Source organism: Podarcis tiliguerta (assembly GCF_965153285.1).
Source record: "Podarcis tiliguerta genome assembly, chromosome: 11".
NCBI classification, from domain to species: domain Eukaryota; kingdom Metazoa; phylum Chordata; class Lepidosauria; order Squamata; family Lacertidae; genus Podarcis; species Podarcis tiliguerta.
In genome coordinates this window covers 41,415,242-41,439,564 of record NC_139544.1, presented here as the reverse complement: position 1 = coordinate 41,439,564, position 24,323 = coordinate 41,415,242, and the positions used below count along the sequence as shown (strand labels likewise).

Genomic DNA, 24,323 nt, shown 5'->3' with positions numbered 1-24,323 from the left:
GCCTGCCCACATATTTAACCTAAAACGTTTACTTCCAACTTTGAAGGTTCATTGTGCTTGGGCCCAGTGGTTATGAGGATGAAATGGGTGAGAGTTTAGCATTGGCCTTCCAGCTGCCCAGGCTGAGCTTTAAACTCCCCCCTCTGCACACATGCATGCTGTTGCGTGTAAGCAACCTTGCTTGCCCTCAGTCTGAGACTGAACAGGGGGAAATACACCTTGTGGTTTCCTGCCAAACTCTTCATACTTCACCTCTTCCTCGCTCTCTTTTCCTTTCTCCTGCATGATAATAATAATAATTTTATTATTTGCACCCCCAACCATCTGACTGGGTTCCCCCAGGCACTCTGGGCGGCTCACTCTCATCATGCAAGTTCAGAATCTGAAGTCATTCTTGTAAATACAATTCTGCCCCTTCCTCCTGAAATTCTGGCCTTTTGTCTCTACTATCTCTCACCTCAGAAGGAGGCTTTCCCCGTTTTATGTCTAACCAGAGAGTCTGCTAATGGCCTTCTTAATGGGTTAATAACTTGGCCATTATTAGGTTTGTTCCTCCTATGATCCAGGAATTATGGGGAGAATCTAACACCCAGAAGTTTAGGGGTTCCTTGCCCTCCAAACTTCTAACAGTAGGTTCTTATATCTGTCCTGGTGGCAACAGATGCGGTTTTGCAGTAATGTAATGAAGAGTCTGCCCAATCATATAGCCCAGTGGTTCCCAGTTAGGGGTTTGGGGACCCCTAGAGGTCCATGGAACACACCCAGGGGGTCTGTGGCCCCATCCCTTGACCCCCCCACACACAATTTTTGCATAGTACTGTCACAAATTTTATGGTCTGTTTCAGCGCTGTGTGATTTTTCAATATATTGGCCAAAATCAGTTTTGAAATCACACCGCGATAACGATTTTGACCTGGCAATGCACAGCAATATATCACTCCTCATGTGAGGGAGAGCAGGGCAGCTGATTTCAAGGCACCGTCAATATCACATCCCCTTCATGGATCACTGCCTTGCCGTGGCGAAGGGGCTTGAAGAACTCAGAGAAGCTATGAACTATGCCGAGCAGGGCACCCAAGATGAACAGGTCATAGTGGAGAGTTTGGACCAAACGTGATCCACCTGGAGCAGGAACCGGCAAGCCACTCCAGTATCCCTGCCAAGAAAACTCCATGGACAAAGACAACAGGCATATAAAAGTTATGACGCTGGAAGATGAGCCCCTCAGGTCGGAAGGCGTCCAACATGCTACTGGGGAAGAGCAGAGGACAAGTACAAGTAGATCCAGAGCTGATGAAGCGGCTGGGCCAAAGCCGAAAGGACGCTCAGTTGCGGATATGCATGGAAGCGAAAGGAAAGTCCAATGCTGTAAAGAAAAATATTGCATAGGAACCTGGAATGTAAGAACCATGAACCTGGGTAAGTTGGATGTGGTCAAAAATGAGATTGCAAGAATAAACATTGACATCCTGGGCATCAGTGAACTAAAATGGACGGGAATGGGCGAATTCAGTTCGGATGACTATCATATCTACTACTGTGGGCAAGAAACCCGTAAAAGAAATGGAGTGGCCCTCATAGTCAACAAAAGAGTGGCGAAAGCTGTACTGGGATGCAATCTCAAAAATGATAGAATGATCTCGATACGAATCCAAGGCAGACCTTTTAACATCACAGTAATCCAAGTTTATGCACCAACTACTGGTGCTGAAGAAACTGAAATTGACCAATTCTACGAAGACTTACAACACCTTATAGAAGTGACACCAAAGAAGGATGTTCTTCTCATTATAGGGGATTGGAATGCTAAAGTAGGGAATCAAGAGATAAAAGGAACAACTGGCAAATTTGGTCTTGGAATTCAAAACGAAGCAGGGCAAAGGCTAATAGAGTTCTGTCAAGAGAACAAGCTGGTCATCACAAACACTCTTTTCCAACAACACAAGAGACGACTCTACACATGGACATCACCAGATGGGCAGCATCGAAATCAGATTGATTATATTCTCTGCAGCCAAAGATGGAGAAGCTCTATACAGTCAGCAAAAACAAGACCTGGAGCTGACTGTGGCTCAGATCATCAGCTTCTTATAGCAAAATTCAAGCTTAAACTGAAGAAAGTAGGAAAAACCACTGGGCCGGTAAGATACAATCTAAACCAAATCCCTTATGAATACACAGTGGAAGTGAGGAACAGGTTTAAGGATTTAGAATTGTTGGACAGAGTGCCTGAAGAACTATGGATGGAGGCTCGAAACATTATACAGGAGGCAGCAACAAAAACCATCCCAATGAAAAGGAAATGCAAGAAAGCAAAGTGGCTGTCCAATGAGGCCTTACAAATATCGGAGGAGAGAGGGCAAGCAAAATGCGAGGGAGATAGAGAAAGATACAGGAAATTGAATGCAGAATTCCAAAAAATAGCAAGGAGAGACAAGAAGGCCTTCTTAAATGAGCAATGCAAAGAAATAGAGGAAAACAACAGAATGGGAAGAACCAGAGATCTGTTCAAGAAAATTGGAGATATGAAAGGAACATTTCGTTCAAAGATTACCATAATAAAGGACAAAAGTGGTAAGGACCTAACAGAAGCAGAAGACATCAAGAAGAGGTGGCAAGAATACACAGAGGAACTATACCAGAAAGATATGGATGTCTCGTACACCCCAGGTAGTGTGGTTGCTGACCTTGACCTTGAGCCAGACATCCTGGAGAGTGAAGTCAAATGGGCCTTAGAAAGCATTGCAAATAACAAGGCCAGTGGAAGTGATGGTATTCCAGCTGAACTATTTAAAATGTTAAAAGATGATGCTGTTAAGGTGCTACACTCAATATGCCAGCAAGTTTGGAAAACTCAGCAGTGGCCAGAAGATTGGAGAAGGTCAGTCTACATCCCAATCCCAAAGAAGGGCAGTGCTAAAGAATGCTCCAACTACCGCACAATTGCACTCATTTCACACGCTAGCAAGGTTATGCTTAAAATTCTTCAAGGAAGGCTCAAGCAGTATGTGGACCGAGAACTCCCAGAAGTGCAAGCTGGATTTAGAAGAGGCAGGGGAACCAGAGACCAAATTGCAAACATGCGCTGGATTATGGAGAAAGCTAGAGAATTCCAGAAAGACATCTACTTCTGCTTCATTGACTATGCAAAAGCCTTTGACTGTGTCGATCACAGCAAACTATGGCAAGTTCTTAAAGAAATGGGAGTGCCTGATCACTTCATCTGCCTCCTGAGAAATCTCTATGTGGGACAAGAAGCTACAGTTAGAACTGGATATGGAACAACTGATTGGTTCAAAATTGGGAAAGGAGTACGACAAGGCTGTATTTTGTCTCCCTGCTTATTTAACTTATATGCAGAATTCATCATGCGAAAGGCTGGGCTGGATGAATCCCTAGCCGGAATTAAGATTGCTGGAAGAAAATATCAACAACCTCAGATATGCAGATGACACAACCTTGATGGCAGAAAGTGAGGAGGAATTAAAAAACCTTTTATTGAGGGTGAAAGACGAGAGCACAAAATATGGTCTGAAGCTCAACATCAAAAAAACGAAGATCATGGCCACTGGTCCCATCACCTCCTGGCAAATAGAAGGGGAGGAAATGGAGGCAGTGAGAGATTTTACTTTCTTGGGCTCCATGATCACTGCAGATGGTGACAGCAGCCACGAAATTAAGAGACGCCTGCTTCTTGGGAGGAAAGCAATGGCAAACCTAGATAGCATTTTAAAAAGTAGAGACATCACCTTGCCAACAAAGGTCCGTATAGTAAAAGCTATGGTTTTCCCAGTAGTGATGTATGGAAGTGAGAGCTGGACCATAAAGAAGGCTGATCGCCGAAGAATTGACGCTTTTGAATTATGGTGCTGGAGGAGACTCTTGAGAGTCCCATGGACTGCAAGAAGATCAAACGCATCCATTCTTAAGGAAATCAGCCCTGAGTGCTCACTGGAAGGACAGATTGTGAAGCTGAGGCTCCAATACTTTGGCCACCTCATAAGAAGAGAAGACTCACTGGAAAAGACCCTGATGTTGGGAAAGATGGAGGGCACAAGGAGAAGAGGACGACAGAGGACGAGATGGTTAGACAGTGTTCTCGAAGCTACAAACATGAATCTGACCAAACTGCGGGTGGCAGTGGAAGACAGAAGTGCCTGGCGTGCTCTGGTCCATGGGGTCACGAAGAGTCGGACACGACTGAACGACTAAACAACAACAACAATATCACATGATGATCTCAGCCAATGATCTTAGCCGATAACACTGTGTTATATACTAAGCTTGGATCCTAGAACAATAGGCAAGTAGGATCCTAGACTGCAACAACTGATTGGCTTGCAGGAGAAGACCAATCAGGCTCCAGGAAGAAGTTAATCAGCCTATTAGGCTGGTAGGATCATAGAATGCAACAATTGATTGGCCTGCAGGAAAAGACTAATCAGGCTTCAGGAGGGAAGCAGAATCAGCCAATCAGATGGGACTCATTGTGTAAATAATGTATATAAAAGCCTGAGATTTGGGGGGCAATTTAATCATTGTTTTACAAGCTGCAATAAAGAGCATAAGATCACTACAGGACTCCCAGTATATTTCACACTGCTAATCTGAGCTGCCTTCCCTCACACAGAACTGATCACCCTCACTTCAAGGCATCATGACACTATCTTCCCCTGGCACTGAGGCATAGCAGCTTATATCAGAATATCCCAATGTTTAGCTGCTGATATATCACAATGTTGAAAACCAGATATCGCTCAGCCCTAGTCTGTTTTTTAGTATACCTAAAATCCTTGTCTTATTAGGGTCTAACCCACATTTTGCTCAAAAAAAAAATGCTTTGCAGAAGTAACTATCATAGAGTTATCAAAATTTTCAAAAGTAGGGGGTTCATGGCTTGGTTTTTGAAAAATAGGGGGTCCTCAGTAATTAGCTCTAGGCCCTCAACTGGCATGTCTTCCATTTAGGATTATACTCTTAATAGTCAACAGGCTACATCGCCCTCCCTTTTACAGAACTGCCACTTCTGCAGTATGAAGCTTGAGACAGCTACCAAAATAGCCGTCATAGGAGAGCAAACGATAAGGATTTGCAGGTGTTGCAATAAATAGCCAAGGAGGCAACACTCTGGTTCCTTGCTTTTGTCCTTTAAAGCGAACATGTTTGCATTTAAGAGCACTGGAAGGTACAACTGATACTAAACTATAAGGGTAAATACTCCATGTTAAGTGGCTCGAGGTGCTGGACATTTAGACCAAAAGTGGAGACAAAGGCTGAGTGTAAGGCAGAAAAGGAGGAGGGGTCTGCAGCAGGGGGAAGGTTTCATTTGTATTTAGCTTTCACCGAAATGAAAAGTTGCCCCCATGGGTCTTTGCAGTAATTTTTTCTGGGGATTGGGGGAAGCATATACAGTAGTACCTCTGGTTACAGACACTTCAGGTTACAGACTCCGCTAACCCAGAAATAGTACCTCAGGTTAAGAACTTTGCTTCAGGATGAGAACAGAAATCGTGCGGCAGCAGGAGGCCCCATTAGCTAAAGTGGTACCTCAGGTTAAGAACAGTTTCAGTTTAAGAATGGACCTCCAGAATGAATTAAGTTCTTAACCCGAGGTACCACTGTACTGTAAATATGCTTTATATTTATATATTTTATTTATATTTACATATAAGTGGACAAATGTACATAGCTAGCTTCTCAGAAGGCAGATCTACCATTTCCAATGGATGTGGGTCTACACCTGCATTGTTTCTCGTTGGGTAGATCAGCTGCCCTTCTACAGGTCTAGCATCCCAACAACCTCTTTATGCTTACAAGTGAAACCTTCAGCTATTTCCCTGGCTGCCCTCATCTCCTCCAGTCCTTAACTAATTGCACTTTTGTAACAATCAACTACACAGCCACCCTCCCACTGCATTTCCTGGACTGAGAAAGGCCGCCACACCAAGATAACTACATTTCAGGGGGAAAGATACTACACTGCTGGGAGGGGAAGGGTTTGGCAACATTGGGTTACTTTGCTAGCATAGCCACAGCCCCGCTGCAATGTGGGTACAATCCTGATGGTGGAGTTTATCTGCATAGGCAGAGTAACGCTCATGGGTTACCACTTCATCTCCCATGAAATCAGAGCATCTTGGCCCATCACCCCATTGTCATTATAGAAAGATGGGGTAATAGATCTGCCATCTGGTGGTTTGTATTTCTTAGTACGGAAAGTATTGATCTGATGCGTAAAGATTGTTCCTAATCTAATTAATTCAAGAGGGTTCTGGAAGCTTCTCTGTGTGAAAGAAAGAAGTAGAAGGTTTGTGGTGTTTGGGTTATTCCTTCAGAGAAGCTGAGTACAGCTGGTTTAAACTGGGTCTGTTTTCTCTTTTAGTCAAGGTCATGCAGACTATAAAAGGCCAGAAGGAGCCTGGGTTTCACTTTCTCTTTCTATCTCTTTTCTTTCTGGTGTGGTGTTCTGTATACTGTATAGTGTTAAGGTTTAGTCTTATTATAAGTTATTGTAAGTTTAGGTTAAGTCTCCTGCAACTGGGTTTCTTATGGACAGTGCCAATCCTGAATGTATTGGATTTGTGACCATTTATGCTCATTTGCCTTCAGTAGCAGTAAAGCTCTGCTGGATGAAATATTAATTGCCTCTGGTATATTTTTTGGGAATCCTGCAACGTGTTTAAGTTTTTACTCTGCTAACTATACATTGGCTCAATATTGACACAACCATTTCCTAGGTGTCAATGAAAAAATAGCAGATTGATATTTCCTCTACATTTTTTGTGGTAATGACCCAAAAACTGCTCCAACAAAGACAACTCGATGTATATTAGTAGCAGCAGCAGCAGCAAATATATGAAAAGTTGACATTAACTACAATGATGGCTATGAATCAAAGACCCCATTCAGTATTTCCTCATAATAATTTTTTGACTTAACTTGTGGGAATTGTTCGGAATGTAGACAAGGACCCAACAGCCAAGGGGATTTCCAAGTTGCAACTGCTCCATTGGTATGTTTGATTTCCCTGTTAATTGTACACAATGTATTCAATGTTTCATAATCTGCGTGCTTGACCCTGTGGGATAGCAGAACGTTAACGAAGGTGTGCACCAGAATACAGCTTACTAATTGGTATCAGTGATATAGGAATAGGCATGCGTAAGGAGCTGTAATTTTAGTCACACACCTATCGTTTTTTCATTTGTTTTTATCTCTTATATTATCATTCTGTTATAATTTTGACTGGCAGTTCTTCAAGAACAGGACTTTCAGATTAACTGCTTTGTCTCATTTATTTTAAGAGGGGAAATTCATAGCTAAATCTAATGTCCTCCCACTGGAGTGAATTGCATTTAAGAGTGTGTTTTTTAAAAATATATATATTTAGATATGTCCTAAGTAACATTATTCCAGTCTAATGAAGAATTCTGGAAAGTGAGTGATACAATAAAAACAACATATTGCCATACAGCACCACTGGAATTTTTTTTTAATTCTAAAATAATATCCTTGTGGACAGTATTCAGGCAACCCAGTGTTGCTGTTAAGAGCATTTATACTCTGTTCTCCAGTCAGAAAGATTGCTAGAGTGACTTGAAAAAGAGGAAAGATTTTTCTTCTCTCTCCTTAGAACTCAGGGACATAAAATGAAACTGAATGTTGGAAGATTCAGGGCAAGCAAAAAGAATAAAAGGCCATTCTTCACACCCCAAACACTTAAAACCATGGGATTTGCTCCCCCAAGAAGAAGTGATGGCTGACTTTAAAAGAGGATTAGACAAATTCACGGAGGATAAGACTATCAGTGGCTACTGGCCATGACACTGTCAGAGGCAGAATGCCCCTTAACACTAGTTACTGGAAACCACAAATAGGTGGAGTTTGATCTCCCATATCATCTGGTTGGTTACTGTGAGAACACGATGCTAGGCTAGATCGGCCACTGGCCTGATCCGGCAGGCTCTTCTTATGACTTGCAGATAAAACGACAACAACACCACAGTCCCTGCCCTCAGATTCAGAACCTTAAAAAGGCAAGAGATGAAAGGGAATGTTAAAATGTGCAACATGGAACCACTTTTCCCACTCGTTTTCCAGCTGACTGCAAAAAATCAGTGCCTCAGCAAACTACCATGGAAGCGAACAAAATGAATGTCCTGGTTTTATAAACCATTCTTCCCGTGAAATGCAGGGCTGTAAATGTATTTGCACAATCGAAGCATTCCTTCAGCAAAGAGCGATTGTGGAGAGCGTTACTTATCCAAAATACATGTATTTTCTCAGTTTCAGCTATTGAGAATCCCCCTTCCTGCACATTTCGCCTACCAGCAGAAGGAATGCCAGCTTCTTTAAGGCATTGAAAAGCACGGTCTAGTTCTGCTACTGAGATCCAATTCTATTATCCCTTTGTATTTTTATAGGTGTTTCTATTTCATCCAGGAAGAAAAGTAAACAGAAAAATGAAATGAACTTTTTGTTTATGAACTGCATGCATACCAGAGGTTGCAATTTAAACGTCAGTGCTTTGATTAAGCATGCAGCCATTGTTGAAACTGCATTCATTTGCATTCATAAACTTTCTGGGCTTATGTGGTAACCACGGACTTTAAGCAGTGTATCAGCCCACTGTAGGTGAGTCTCAGGTACAGTAAACAATGTAATCTTGGCTGAATCTCCGTTTTAGGGCCGTAACCTGAGTTTTTTTATATTCTTTATTTAAACAGCTGTATATTGTTCAATAAATTGAAAAGAATATCTATTTATTTTTGCCAAAAGCCTTTCTAGTTGTGGGCTAAACCTTCAGTTACCGCAAAGGATTATGTTTTATATAACCACTTAGTGATTGAGACAGCCTAGGACTTCACAGTTGCCACTTTATCACTTCCAGATGACCTGTTTATTGAGCATTCATCCTGATTTGTTTCCAGAGAGATTAGACAATGTTGGCTGTATAATGAACATTCATTCTTATCTGTTTGCAGGGAGGTTAGATGACATTGCCTCAAAGCCAGTGCTTTCCCACACTTTCCAGTGCATTGCCCTCTTTCTGTATAGCAAAAAGTGTGGTCACTTGACGGAGAAGGTGGTGCACAACCTTCTAATCAGCTGTAATTGTGCAGCCTGAATGCAGGCACTGAAAACAGGAGATTGCCAGAGGTAAAATCAGTAATGATACACTGGGCTAAAGACATTGGATACAATATACAATGGGAAGAATGGGAGAGGTTATGAAATCAAGGTATTAAATTTACTGTATGGAGCACGTTTAAAGAAAATATTGTGAAAATGATGTATAGACGGTATTTAACACCAGTTAAATTGGCTAAAATATAGAGAACAAAAAATGAATATTGGAAATGTAAGGAAAAGAAGGGTAGACATGTAAAGAGGCAAAAGCTTTCTGGGAAATGATATATAATGAGTTAAAGAAAATGTTTTTAAACACTTTTGTTAAAAAACCAGAAGCTTTCCTACTGGGTATAGTGGGTAAAGAGATACCGTCACAAGATAAAAAATTGTTCTTATATGCTACAACTGCAGCAAGAATTTTGATAGCCCAAAAATGGGAACAACAGGAATTACTAACAAAAGAAGAGTGGCAGATGAAACTCATGGACTTTGCAGAACTGGCGAAACTGATGGGAAGAATCTGTAACCAACGAGATCGAGCATTCCAAAAAGACTGGAATAAATTTATATTGTATTTGAAAGACAACTGTAAGCAATTAACATCACTAGCAGGGTTATCTGAAGATTTGTAAAATGAAATTATTACCTATTCGGGTTGAGTAATGTAATATTTTAAGAAATGTCATTACAAGAACAGGAAAGGAAGGGAAATGCAAAAAAAATGATGATGATGTAGAATTAAATTTTGTAAACCATTAGGCGGGAGGGAGGGAAGTCATTAGGCTCAGTGGAGCCAAAGAGATATACGTGATAAGAGGATGTGATGTTACGTAATGTGATTATATGTAAAACTAATAAAAATGATTGTAAAAAAAGAAAACATAAGTCAGCACATAGAAAAAGACAACGTATATATTTATGTGAAAATTAAATAAGCATCCTTCCTTTTATAAAATTTAGTCGGAGAGGGTGACGGACTTATGCACCATTGAAATGAATGAATCCAAGTTAGAGATGCACATTAATTTACCTGGGCCTGTTCTGATTATGACTAGCCTTGGGTACCCCCCCCCCCCTTTAAGAACAGCTGTTGTGGTTATTCTGCTTTTTAAGTCCAGAATAAGCCGAGATAAAAGAGTCCCTTAGGAATAATCATATGCTTTTTAATCTTCTGGTTTTTAAAAGAATTAAAATATTTTGGTGCATTTTAATTTGGTATTGTATGCTTTTAAAAAAATTAAGTTGATTTGAGACAATTTTTTATTATTATTAAGCAACCAATACATAATCATCATCATGTGGTGTAGTGGTTAAGAGCGGTAGTCTCGTAATCTGGAGAACTGGGTTCGCGTCTCTGCTCCTCCACATGCAGCTGCTGGGTGACCTTGGGCCAGTCACACTTCTCTGAAGTCTCTCAGTCCCACTCACCTCACAGAGTGTTTGTTGTGGGGGAGGAAGGGAAAGGAGAATGTTAGCCGCTTTGAGACTCCTTCGGGTAGTGATAAAGCGGGATATGAAATCCAAACTCTTCTTCTTCTTCATCGTAAGTGGTTTAAAACCTGGAGGGGGAGGAAGTCCAAGGGGCAGCAACTGCCTTCTCTGAATGGCACCCCTCAGTCTTGAATGCAAAAGTTCATTTGATGAAAATAAAAAGACTTCTCCCACTCACTTCTATTTTCTGCTCAGCGGACTCACTTTCATCTCTGGCACAACTAACCTGAAATGTCACTGATAGTTGAGAGGAGGCAACCAGCTGTTTTGGTCCTGTGACCTCTCATTCATCTTCCTTGACTTGACTTGCTAATGTGCTCAAAAATACAGTATCAGCCTGAAGTTTCTATAGGGCTCCTAATAGGTGTGCTTATTTTAAATGTGTATATAATTTACTTTTCATATGCCAGTGAAGGAGCAAATTTAATTTCCCACAAATGTGCAGCACATTTATTTTTGTTAGAAACTGAGGGCATTTCCAGAAAGTCACTATTTTGGGATGGCATCCAATCATATATTCAAGATCATGAAATTGAAGCTGATGTGGAGCACTTGCACAACAAAGCCACTCCTCGCCCGCCCGCCCGCCCCCAATCAAACTTTTTGCAGCAAGGAAAGTGGTGGGGAAATGTAGTGGAAAGTCTAGGATAATATTTGCTTGATGCAACACCATCCAACCTATGCACAAACTTTGTGCAATTAAATAAGGTGAATGCTCAATATACAGGTCATCTGGAAGCAGCAAGAACTTCTTCCAGAATGTGTGAATGGAACAATTCATACTAAGGGACAATCAGGTCAACATCCAGCATTTTGAAGTCCCAATGATTTCAATTTGGAGAGATCTAATCAAGGGGTTAACAGTTTAATCCTATACATGCATACTCATTAAGTTTCATAGGACTTACAGTATTACCATGAAAGCATGTGAGGAACCTGTATGGGCACAGAGAAAACGATAACAGAAGGTGACAGAAAAACAGAGAGAAAAGAGGGTATCCTGCTATTTTAGGCTCCAGCCCTGCCCACTCCTGGCTTTATCCACACCCATCACTAGCCATGGTCCCACCCACCACTAACCTGTGAAAAGGTTCCTCATCTCTAAAGGTAAAGGTAAAAGTACCCCTGACCATTAGGTCTAGTCACGGACGACTCTGGGGTTGCGGCGCTCATCTCGCTCTTTAGGCCGAGGGAGCTGGCATTTGTCCACAGACAGCTTCCAGGTCATGTGGCCAGCATGAATAAGCCGCTTCTGGCGAACCAGAACAGTGCACAAAACTGCTGTTTACCTTCCCACCGAAGTGGTACCTATTTATCTACTTGCACTTTGATGTGCTTTCGAACTACTAGGTGGGCAGAAACTGGGAGTGAACAACAGGAGCTCACCCCATCGCGGGGATTTGAACCGCCAACCTTCTGATCAGCAAGCCCTAGGTTCTGTGGTTTAGACCACAGCACCACCCGCATCCCCCTTCCTCATCCCTAATGACTGCCTAAAGCTCCTGTTGATATCAATGGGACTTGGCTTGACTTTGGCTAGCTTATACACCAGTTTTGGAACTGTGCTTCCTATTAACTGTATGCAGAGTTGTTCAAAGGATGTGAGGTGAGCTAGAAATCTGACACTAAACATTTTCCATTGTGAATAGGAGAAAAGTGGTCTCTTTGGGGACAATAGCATAATGGCTGGACTAGGATCTGGGAGAGCAGGGTTGAAACCCCAACATACCCTTCAAGCTCCCTGGGTGACCTTGGGCCACTGCTGTCCCTCAACTTAACTTACCTCACAGGGTTGTTGGGAGGATAAAATGGGGAGAACCACGTACTCCACCTTGAGCTCTTGGGCAGGGTGGGAGAAGTGTGATATAACTGTAATAATAAAGAAACAAGCAATAAACTAAAATGGGCACAGTTGGCCTTGGACCATCAGGGCTTTCAACAGCTACCATTGTAAGTTTCCAGATACGGTAATTCAGCTGGGGTGGATGCAAGTAGCCGAGGTAATAGCAGTTTGAGCAGACTTGAGGGGGAAAAAGCCGGGTCAAAGACCGCCAAAGAGATTTTAATTTAGTGAGCTCCTGATTAAAGGTTTTTAAAAAAGAAACATTTTTCTAACTTCATGACAACTAAGCCACCAGGTTAATGCTGATTATTTCGTTAAATGGATCCAGCTGTGTGAATAAACTTGAGGGAAATTACAGTTTCTGGTTTCCCCCCAAGATTTTGTTTTAAGAGAGTGTGAAGTAAATATAGCAAATAAGTAGGCATTAGCTGACAAGAGTTTGAACAGGTGTCTTGTGCGAGGAGGGACAGCTGATGGCTGTTTTTGGTACACCTACTACAGCACTGCAGAAAACTGCTACACTTCTTGACCTCCCTACCTTCAGCTACCTGCTAAAAACATACTGAAAATGTAAACAGTGGCACATGACCAGGTTTAAATTGATGTGTGGAACAAATGAAGGGAGTTCTTGCGTTTAACGTTATGAAGTCACCTCAAAATGGTATGTGCTTTTTCTCCGAGGTTGGCCAAATGTGTCCTGCTTCTTCATTTAAAAGTAGGACTTCTGAGAAAGTAGTGAAATAAAAGTCGATGAGATGCCAGTGACTTGTGATCAGCTTAAGGAAAAGAGCCAAATCCAACAAAGGGTAACAGAACATTATGAAGAATGCGGCACTCAAGCCTCCTACAAAGCATTAAAGGCAATACCTAATACAAGCTAATGGTCATGTTTGTGTTTGTATATTCCCACTTTGGCTATTCCTCCATAGATTAGATTTGGAAGCAAACACAAGCCGTATAGTCTAACTGCAAAAGCAGGACCAATGTGACACCATGGGAAAGAGTGCGAGCGAAGAAACCAGTTGGAGTTGGAGCCATTTCATACTTGGGCACAGCTATATGAGTGTTGCAGCAGTGTTTTCAGTAATAAAAATAACCATGTAAAGCGGAGATGAGGAGTTAATTTATGGAGGGTATTTAAGACCTTTAAGATTCGGTTGCACAGACAAAACATGTGGGAGAGGATATAAGGCAGTTGGTTTGTGGTGGTCACGTGGAAATGAGCAACATTACAAATCAGCATAGAATCGTAGAGTTGTACAACATAATCCAAGTCTGGATTTATTAACACTATTTAAAGAAGATCGGCTCAATTTACTTTATAAGGAACTCATCCCTTTTCTCCTGGTGGTGGCACAACTTCTTATAGCACAGAACTGGAAAGGACTTGGGCACCTGCGTATCACACGATATGTGACAGAATGTGTGGACTATTGCCTTATCTGAAAAACTGACAAAAGGGTCTTGAACAACACATCCAATGCGGACGACTTTCCTGACATATGGTACCTGTTTATAAAATATTTGAATGAACACTCGGAAGACTGGCACCCACCGACTTGTGCACACAGATTTATGGCAAAATCTGACACCCTAATCTTCTGTTCTGGGGGTGAAACTAGGGGAACTTGATGTTCTGTTTATATTTTGTTGAAAAAAAACCCTTTTATTAAAGGAGAAACGAAAAACAACCTACCCTTCCTATGATTCTTTGTGGGAAGCCATGACTGTTTAAAGGGATATGATACTGCTATACATGTTTAGAGCAGATGAGGCCTAAATTAGGTGCATTAATCTCAATAGGTGTGCTCTGAATAAAACTTAGCTGAATACCACTCAGAAATATTTGTCATTCCTGGTTCAAATCAAGCTGAGGAAGTATAGAGGCAGTGGGTCACCAGGCTAGTTACACTTTTTGCTCAGATGAGCACCAGCACTTGCACAGAAATAAAAACAATGAAATCAAAAGCCATAATGGATACAAAAGCATCACTGGAATTCTAGGTGGGGGGGGGGAATGCATATACAGATATCTGTGTACAAAGCCTGGTTTTGTAAACTTTTGGGTATTATAAAAATTATATTCAAACATCTTAGCTCCACACAGAAAGAAAAAGGTATGCCTGGATTTAGTATTTTTCAATGGTAAGTTTGAAATAATGTGGGTAGCAAAATTTTAGACAGATGCCACTTAAACCAAGAACATTTGTTCCAATAACAACAGTAATAATAATAATAATAATAAGTATATAGTCTAGATCCACAGAACTTATCATGACTGTTTAGAAGTCTCAATGGACTGTATTAGTAACCAAGACTGAAAAAGATCCCGCCTGTTTTCTCCATTGAAACCTTCAAATTTTGCTAGTCACCATAGAACTTCTTGTATAGTGATCCTTCATAGATTTCCCTGAGGACACCCAACCCAACCCTCTACCTGCATACCTCAAAGCAATAGCAGCACTGCAGTCTCACCCTTTCTAAATCAGAAATTGGCTTCTTCAAACCCTACCCCCCAATTCAGACAGGCTGCTAGGTCTACTCAAGGGACCTTTTGAAGAAAATGGAGGAGGGGGTCATGTACTTCAATGCTTTTGGTTGTGGTGTTAACTTAGAAGGAAATTGTGCATGCAGAACATTCTTCCAACCATTACAGCATATATATATATATATATATATACACATACAGAAGATGACTTAGAGTGCATTATAAGCAGCATCTAGCAGAGCTAGGCATCAAGCAGCCTTGCAAATAAGCCTATCGATGTGGCTAGTTTACAAGGGGGGGGGGATATCTCTGCTTACATGCCTATATATACACACCAAAGCAAGCCATTTGTGGCACAGTAGGTGTCTGAGGGAAAGGGAGGGGGCAAGAGGAAGGACCCTAGCTCTCTTCTGGTTTCTACAACCTCTGCAGCATGGTTGCTTACCTTGAAGCTACAACCACCACCACCCTGCCAAACACACACACATACACACTCCTACGAGCGAGTCCCATAGAGCTCAGTGGGGCTCATTTCTGAGTAGATTAAACATGCTTAGGATGATTTTCATTTTTCATTCTACAGACACCGGGGTTCCCTAGAGCCTGCCGATATCTCCATCTTGTGCATGGACGGTATTGTTTTGACTATATAAGTAAGGGCACTCACACCTGAACATTGAAAATAGAGGAAGATCTTTTTACATTAAATCAGCTATTTTCTCTCTTGCTTAAAAATGTATTTTAGGCCAAGACAATGAAAATCGTTAAGGCTTCCTAATCAGCTTTGGGACACTGAAAAGGAAACAAGGTCGCTCCTGTTAAACCATCGATTCCCAATAGTAGATGGTCAGGCGGCAGCGGGAAGAGAATTCTCATCAAAATGTCATCACAGAATTGTAGAATTGGAAGGGACCCTGAGGGTCATCTAGTCCAACCCCCTGCTATGCGGGAATCTCAGCTAAAGCATCCATGACAGATGGCCTTCCAATAAGAGTTCACCACCTTCCAAGGGGGTCCGTCCCAAGCTCTCATCAAACAGTCCCCTCTCGTCAGGTCCTACCCTCTGGAGCCAATGTATTCAAGTTACAAGAAAGGAGATTCCAGCTAAGCATTAGAAGAACTTTCTGACAACAAGAGCTTTGACAGTGGAATGGGCTCCCTTGGAAGGTGGTGGACTCTCTTTAACTGGAAGTTTTTACGCTGAGGTTGGATGGCCCATCTGGCATCAAACAAGGATTAGTGAATATGTTACAGAAGTCTACAGGACATGGTTTCCGATTATGGAGGAGAAGAAGAAGAAGAAGAGTTTGGATTTGATATCCCGCTTTATCACTACCCTAAGGAGTCTCAAAGCGGCTAACAACCTCCTTTCCCTTCCTCCCCCACAACAAACACTCTGTGAGGTGAGTGAGGCTGAGAAATTTCACAGAAGTGTGACTAGCCCAAGGTCACCCAGAAGCTGCATGTGGAGGAGCGAAGACGCGAACCCGGTTCACCAGATTACGAGTCCACCACTCTTAACCACTACACCACATTGGCTCTCTGGAGTGCAATCATGGGCCAGGAATCCAAAACAGAAAACATGATTAGTAACAAGAAGTTTGACATCAGCTTACTTAAAGGTAGGTGTGTGTGGGTTGTGTGTGGGTGTGGGTGTGTACAGAGAATGCTCTGTGTTTGTCCATTTAAAACAGATGTCTGGACTTCCAGCTAAATATTAGCAACTCTGGTTGACATCAGTCAGCTGTCAGCAGTAGACTCCACCTGAAATGCCTTGGTGGAAGCAGCACTACGCAGGAAGGTGAGCAGTTCTTTGGCAGAAAGTCACTGGAAAGAGAGGCAAGTGTAGTTGGCTGATTACATCCTTCTTTCATCACCTGGGAACCCATCTAAACTTGTGACCCCCAGTGGCTGTCCTGACCAGAAACGCATTGCCTTGGGGGAAGGCCAGCGTCCTAATGTTACAGTGCTCATTGATGGCAGTCGTGAAGGACACCCCTTCCTCAAGCTCACTGCCACGGAGGTCCAGGGAACTGTGGCTGCTGCATGTCTGCAAGCCCTGGAAAGCACCGTACATGTGGATTGTTTCGTTCTCTCCCCGAGGGCGCTTTGGGCTCCTCTTGTCATCAGCGGACTGCAAGGCTGCATTGCATCTGTCTGATATTTCCCGCAAAATTTCGTTCACTTCCATCTCCTCCTCCTCTTGCTCAGCGATGGTCACCTGCTTGAGGCTCCTCTTGTTGGGGCCATTGGCAAGGGAGAGGTCTGCGCTGTCTTTGCACTGTGGGATCATCAGCTTCTGCCAAGAAACAAAGATACCAAACACTCTAAGTCATTCAATGCATGAGTGTATGCCAACCTGGAAGCTGGGGTTGGAAATCAACAAGTCTAATGTTTTTTAAACCAACAGCACCCCCTACAGAATATACTGCTGAAAACCCTCATACTCCTGAAGGATATAGGATTGTGGATCTGACATAGTTACCCACTGGGATTTACAGCACCATAGAATGACCAGGGTTCAGCTCCTGAACCTTATTTGGTACCCTGTGGGGAGATGAATGTGTCCTTGGGCAAGTGGAGAAAAGAGGTTCCATTCTCCCCATGCAACATCAGCAGGACATCCAGATCAGCAGGGACAACTGCCAGAAAAGATGCCAAATTGAGAAAGACATTCCAGTACTTACATCCAGCACAGAGGCAAGCTGCTTCGCTTGGCTGGCCAGTTCCTTCAGTTGGATATTTCTTTCCTTCAGGGAGGCAATTTCCTCCTGCTTTTGAGACAATGTCACTTGGAGCTGTCGGGAGATAAATAGGAGATGAAGTTTTGAAAGTCACTGGAGTACAGTGATCTGCCTTCTCCCAATCTGGTGCCCTCCAGAAGTTGGATTACAACTCCCACCATCCCTGATCATTGGCCATGCTGGCAGGGGCTATTGGGGATTGCAGTCCAAAACATCTGGAAGGCACCAGGTTAGGGAATGCTGCTGGGGAATGTTTGTGTACTGGCAAGCAGATGTCAAAAGGTTTCTTGATCAGGCCTCTGGTGGGCCACTGTTAATGGCTAGTCGGCTGTATTCAGATCTGAACTGCCTTAGAGGAAAGTTTAAATGTATATTTTTTGTCAATATGCTCCTCTCATTCTTATACAGCACCCCACTCACTTAACTTTGCAAGTACATTTCAAAAGCCACAACTGTAGTGTGTTTAGGTGAAAATTTCCAACAATCTTAGCAAGTCCTGCAAAATGCAATTTTACAGAGGGGAAAACCCACCCAAAGTGAAGAGAAAAATCATTTCCTACTGGCCTCCTTGAAGGCATAATTTACACCTAACCAGGTTCAATAGAATTTGAATCTGTGATGTGAAGTCCACTGTGATTAAAGCAACCATTGCTTCCATTTGGTATAATGGATGGTGGATTTGTTTACATTTTATTGAAAGCTAAAGGAAACCCTGGATCCTTCTTCTGTGAACAAATTCCACAACTCCATGTGTTTTTACTCAAAAGGATGCTCCATTGAGTAGAATGAAATTTACTAGCATAAGTAAGTTTGCAACCCTGCAGTAGGGCCAATCCAAAATAGTTTAAGAATTACAAATGGACATCTCAGTCTGCAAGTCATTTACAGAGCTATTCATATTCAAGTAGGACCCGTTAAGGTTTTTCTTTAGACACAAGTGTCACTGAAACCAATGCAACTTGCTTTCATTTAAGTATGTTTCATCTCAGTGTGCTGTTCCAACTTAAATCCATGTCATTGTCCTAAGTGGCTTCCTGCTAAGAAACCAGTCAGGCTGGCTTCAGAGTAACCCCATATTCATTTTATTTTTATACCTGGTTGTTTTCCACAAGTGCATCCCCTAGAGCTTTCTGGTTCTGATTTGCTAAGTCTTTCCAGTACTGCTCAGTGGAAGAGATGTTTTCTGTATTCATCTGAGAGGCAGAATCGTCCTCTGCAGACTGACGAAAGCAAGGGCTGAAGGACCTTCCATCATCCACAGGGAAAGAGAAATCAGGGCAGTCCAGCAGAGGTGGCATCAGAGAGGATGGATCTAGGCAGACCAATAAGAAACAAGTGATACAGCTGATTGACTCCTTATTTGACATGCACAGGTCAAACACAAGGTGCTTCTGGCACAATGAATGGTGACTTTGAACAGCAAACAAAACATGAAGTAGTTTAAGATCTGCTTTGCTTTTTGAAAGACTAAGTAGGACCCTTGCATGGAAGAGTGGTGGGCTGAGGGCTTTAATTATTTCCCTTAACCTGTCCTTCCCTCCCACAGTAAATAGCAGCTTTGGTGGGGTTTGACTGGGAACAAGCTGCAGTTCCAAATCAGTCTCCATACTCCCCTGCAGCTGCTTTTAACTTTGATACAAATCGTGGCAGATTCTGAATACGGATACCCAACATCTCATCTAGTTGAACCTTTTGAAACAAGAGCAGCCTTTTTCATTGGAGGCTGAAGATTGCCTGCCTGTGCTTTAAAGCAAATCTCATTAGTCAGTCACCTTAATTATCACCTGCATTTTAATTTTTATTGTGTTTTATGTTTTAACACCACATAGCACCCTTATATTTTATGAAAAGATGAGATAGAAATGCTTTTCTAAATAAATACCTAAAAATGCTGTCTAACAGAAATTTGATGCGTATTTACTCAGAAATAAGTTCCATTGTGTTCAGCTGAGTTTCCTTCAAGATGGAGATGTATAGGTTTACAGCCTAGGGGTTTAAAATCTTTAAACACAAACCCATGCTGAGGGTCAAACTAGCTGTGGCATTGAGAGATCTATGACTGGATCTCCAGCTTATTTGTTTTGAATTTCCAATAGGTGAAAGGTTATGTGAGATCTGACTGGAAACATGGTACTGAGAAAGTGAAGTTTAGTCTCTTCTCTCTCACCATTTTCCTAATTAAATTTTCTCCAGTGTCCTAAATTTGCTATTTCATCAGAGGGCAAAACATATCCAATCACAGATCTCTCATCATGCCTAGTTTAACTCTTAGCCTAATCAATGAGCAACAGTATTTTGTGAACTAAATAGGATTATAGTCCTTAGCTGATTTAAAGATATTTATCAATCAAGAAGGATTCCCAGATTAACTGGGTAAAAGTGTTTTAAAAAGACAAAAAAAAAAACACCAATAAATACACTGTTTACTTCTGAACAGACCCGTGCAGGATGCAGAAACCCAAAAGTTTTAACCGGTTTTTAATCCAGGTGTCCCCACACTAAGCGTTCGTCCTAAAACTGCCCTTTCCTCTTTGAAAGGCGCAGTTTTAAACTGGACTCAATACTTGCCGGATATGAAGTTATCCACGGCATCGCGAAACTCCTGGAAATCAAACTCGGGCTCGGGTTGCAAGCACGGGCTCTGAAATATACAGAAGGAACGAGACAGTTAGGGGAAAAAACCCTTCTTGATTCTCAGGTTCTTCTCGCTGCGCATTCTTCGGCAAGTTTCAGTGTATGAACTTAATAAAACGCACCTGAAAATCCACTGGCCATGCTGAACAGTGGAGCCGGCAAGCTTGCACTGCCATGGCAAAAGGAGAAAGCAAGAGACGCTATCTACTCAGCGGCACCTAAAGGAGGAGATGCAAGCGCAGCAATCCCTGCTGAAATGTTCAGGGTAAGAAATAAGCTGGAAAACCCAAGCGCACGCTTCGCGACCGGGGCTTCCCTTTACGTCTTTTAGCGCACTCTCATTGGCTAGCCTCACCAGCCAATCAGATTCATTTGAGCGGGGCATTCCGCAAATCCCGGGCAAAAATTAACCCTGAACTGTATAGTTTTTCAGGTGGGACGTACTAGCCACGCCCCTTGCGTGGGTTCAAAGAGGAGGAGATTCCTAACAGTATAAGAACCCATCAACCGCTTAAACCGACAGTCAATTTGGGTTTGCGAAAGGTCCTCACTCAGATTTAACCGGTTTCTGGGTTGCGATCTTAAAAAGTTTAACTTTTTACCTTTATCCTCTGCATACTGCATTTTGTTTTATTGATATGGCTGGTGGCTGATGCAAATAAAGATTCATTCATTGAAAGAGATGAGCTAGCTTCTGCTTTTCTTGTGGGCTGCATCCAAAGTGCTTTGAATGGTGGCTATTTTCGGGGGGGGCGGGGCTCAGATTTCTTCCCAGATAAAACTGCCCAACCGCGCAATCATCCTCGCGTTTATTCAGAAGAAAAGAGCTGTGTTCAAGGGACGTTACTTCCTAGCCTATCGCCAAACAAAATTTTGTTTAATGATGCGGAGCGGGAGTGACTTCGTTCGCGTCCCTTGCCAAAGGTAGCAGTATCATTGCAAAGAAAGGCAGCGCTTATGTCTCGGAGATGTCCTGTGCTGCAACCGGCATTTATTGCAAAGCACTGGAAAACAAGGGAAGCCACTCCACTGCAGATCCACACGATACACTTAAAGCACAATCAACGCACATTGGTCCCCCATCCCAAAGAATCCTGGGAACTGTAGTTTGACAGGGAACTGCAGCTCTGTGAAGGGAAAACGTCAGTTCGCAGGATTCTTTGAGGCAAGTCATGTTCTTTGAACGCGCTTCATCTATACCCCGGACCCACTATAAACAGCGCCATTTCCGTTAACTGGGGTTTCCCGCTTCTCTCTCTCTCCTTTTTAAAAAAGATCCTAATTTTAGTGTGCTTTCATCCATGAACCATACAGGAAGGGAGGTACTTGCGCCCAAATGAACCCCTCTAGACGCAATCTAGGGAGGTTCGCCTTTGGTCGTGTGAACCATGAAAGTTTGGTGCCCTACTGTTGTGAAGGGGCACCCTTAGGGTGGCACACGCTGCCTGGGGCGGGTCAGGGAGTAGTGCTACACAGGCTGGCCTGCTGCCACCATGTGGGATAGAGGATGCTATCAGAGATGATGCCACTGCCAGACCGGTTGGCTTCTTCGTGTGGAATTGGGCCTGGGAGCATTTTCTCCTTGCAAAGTGTCTTGAGGCAGCGCTGCTAGTTCTTTCCCCCATCATAGCCCCGATCCGGAACAACCTCGACTTTAAAAGGGGAGGTGTCATCACGCATAATGGGGTGAACAGCATCGCGTCTGCTTCGGGCCCAGGTCTAGGAAGCGTGTCAATAAAGACCAAAGAGGATGAGGGGGCGACGGTTGTCAGCTACCTGCTGGGTTGTTGCAGAGGCTCCAGAAACTTCCTGCTGAAAGACGCCCGTGCAGTCGGCTAAGTCTTGCCAATCGATGGTCGACAACGCTAAAAGGGGGGGAAAGGCAGGTCAGTGTTTACTTAAAAGGGCAAAAGACTGGGAAGTTTTTTAAAAGTGCAAGAAAATCATATTAGATTTGTCAGCATAGAAACGCAAATCCTATGTGTGTGTGGACTATTTCATTCTAGATTAACCAGTCCTCTGGTTGTGTCGATTCCTGGGACTAGATGACCATTGTCGGTCCCTTCCAGTTCTACGATTCTATGAAATACAAATTGCTAAAGGAGTAACCTTAGTAGTGGTCTCTTCTCAAGCAAGGCATCTGCGGTAAAAGTAAAATCTAAAGTGCAGGAGGTCATTAGGGCAGCTCCCCTAGCCACGCCCCCAAGAGAGTTCAAAAAAGCAGACAGCTCTGTCTCTGTACGCACGCACGTACAACAGCGGTGCAAAGCATACTGTTTAATCTATTAGGACCATAGTCGCCGCAAGCCGACAGGCAGTCTCCATTGAACCCTGGATGCTTACTTCCGATCGCATAGGTGGTAGTCAACTAACTTGTACTCCGAGAAGAACTATTGGGATTAATGGGTCATGTCCACTCATTTCAGTGAGTCTACTCTGAGGAAAACCAGGTGAAATACCACCCACTGAGCTCCAACAAAAAATCCACAGCCAGCTGAAACACAAATCTTTAGCTTTTAATCCAAATTGCAAACAACCTTGCACAAAAGGGTTACCATTAAATGACTAGCATTAAGCAGATACGCCATCAAAGAAAAGGAAACAAGTAGGCAACCTCTGCGTGATTATTTTCCTCCGTCTCTTGACTTTCTCTGCTAATCTGACACAATTATGAAATGCTTACTATCACCTCATTCATGTGTCAGAACAGGGTGTCCCCCCCCCCCACATTAATTATTAGGATGCCCCAGCATTTTCCCTGCTGGAAGAGAGGCAAGTTCCGAGCAGTGCTCTCTTGCGTTTCCCCTGCATTACACCACGAACTGCGATACGAAAGAGGGTAGTTAAATGGACTTTTAAAAAAAACTTCACTCACCTAGATCTACAGAATCCGGAGGTGGGTCGTTATAAATGGCTATTGGGTTGCATCTGAGGTTGATATTCCGTGGCACCTGCCGGCAAACAATCACAAACAGCATTAAGGTTTCAAGGTTTCTCTCCTGGGCACATTTACTTTAGAGAAAAGGAAGCGCCACTGGGGACTTACTTCCGAGTAAACATGCAGAAGGCTAGGTCGGCATAACCCTTTGAATCCTTACTACTGGGTAAAAGTACCGGTACTTAGGAGTGTGTTGTAAGGGCAACCTTATGTGGACAGAGCATCTAAAACAAAAGGTGCTAAGCCCTTTGCAGTAGAAACACCTCCATCTAACTTCAGATGGCAGCTGGTGGTTGTATTGGAGGCAGAGGGCTCTGCACGTGCTCAGAGACACTCCTTTCCCGGCTATTATTAGTTCCCATCTTCTAGTGGTGGTTGCATATTGGAATAGCCTTTTTTCCTGGCCGGGGGCGGGGGAAATGCGCTTGCTCTAACCGCTGGGCGACGCTGTCTCCCGCCGCAGAACGGCTGCTGCAGGCAGGGAGACGGGTTCCCCCGGCGTTTATTTCTGCCAAGAGCAGATGGCGAGAGGCTCGTCGGTCGGGCTTCGCAGCCTCGCCTTCTCCTTCCAACAACGCACCTTTCTCTCTGCTTTACTGGCCGGCTTTTTGCCCAGCCGCTCGGCCAGATCCTGCACCCTGTTGGGGCACAGGCTGCCGCAGGCCTGCCTGCCGCCGCGGCTTTGCATGGCACTTGCTCGGCCGGCTGGCTGGGCTCGATCTGAGCCGCCCTTCGAGGGGAGCCTGGCCGCCTCTCTGGGGAGGAGAGAGCCGAGGGGAGGCGGGCCGGCGGCCGATTGAGCGCCAGAGGTGGCGCCTTCGCCTTGGCACGCTCCAGCCTGGCAACAAGGGAGCCCAGCCCTCTCCCCTCCTCTCCCCTCTGGGATTAGACCCAGCCGCCGCCGCCGAGGCCGCCGCGCGGAGCCCACGCGCCAAAGTGCGCCCTTTCGCCAGGCATTGGCGCCGCGGCCAACCGACGAGCGGGGAGTTGCTTCGGGTGAATTCTCCAGGGACGGGAGGCGAGCCGATCGGGAATTCACTTCTCCCCATGGCT

At 43.5% G+C, this 24,323-nt stretch overlaps 1 protein-coding gene across 3 annotated transcripts; it reads right to left on the bottom strand.

Moving 5' to 3' along the window:
• Window positions 1-12,762: 12,762 nt before the first annotated feature.
• On the bottom strand, window positions 12,763-24,092 carry MCIDAS (multiciliate differentiation and DNA synthesis associated cell cycle protein). 3 transcript variants are annotated; one of them, XM_083404526.1, is made up of 7 exons: window positions 23,851-24,092; window positions 23,208-23,283; window positions 22,109-22,197; window positions 20,267-20,339; window positions 18,793-19,010; window positions 17,642-17,752; window positions 13,725-17,253 (listed from the first exon to the last, which is right to left on the bottom strand). In XM_083404526.1, the coding sequence occupies exons 1-7, from the start codon at window positions 23,956-23,958 to the stop codon at window positions 16,828-16,830; spliced, it is 1,101 nt and encodes a 366-aa protein (XP_083260652.1). In that variant the 5' UTR covers window positions 23,959-24,092; the 3' UTR covers window positions 13,725-16,827. The 3 variants fall into 3 exon arrangements, with proteins under 3 accessions (XP_083260654.1, XP_083260652.1, XP_083260653.1); XM_083404528.1 differs by lacking the exons at window positions 22,109-22,197; window positions 23,208-23,283; window positions 23,851-24,092 and adding an exon at window positions 20,455-20,708 and having other exon boundaries at window positions 12,763-17,253; XM_083404527.1 differs by lacking the exons at window positions 22,109-22,197; window positions 23,208-23,283; window positions 23,851-24,092 and adding an exon at window positions 20,455-20,477 and having other exon boundaries at window positions 16,610-17,253; window positions 18,793-20,339.
• Window positions 24,093-24,323: the final 231 nt, after the last annotated feature.

Bases quoted from the DNA above. Each gene is read 5' to 3' on its own strand.
- MCIDAS (XM_083404526.1), bottom strand. From the start codon at position 23,958: ATGCAAAGCCGCGGCGGCAGGCAGGCCTGCGGCAGCCTGTGCCCCAAC. The intron at 20,340-22,108 runs GTAGCTGACAAC...TGTATATTTCAG, and splicing joins CCTCTGCAACAACCCAGCAG to AGCCCGTGCTTGCAACCCGA. The intron at 17,254-17,641 runs GTAAGTACTGGA...GTTTCTTGGCAG, and splicing joins AGCTTGCCTCTGTGCTGGAT to AAGCTGATGATCCCACAGTG.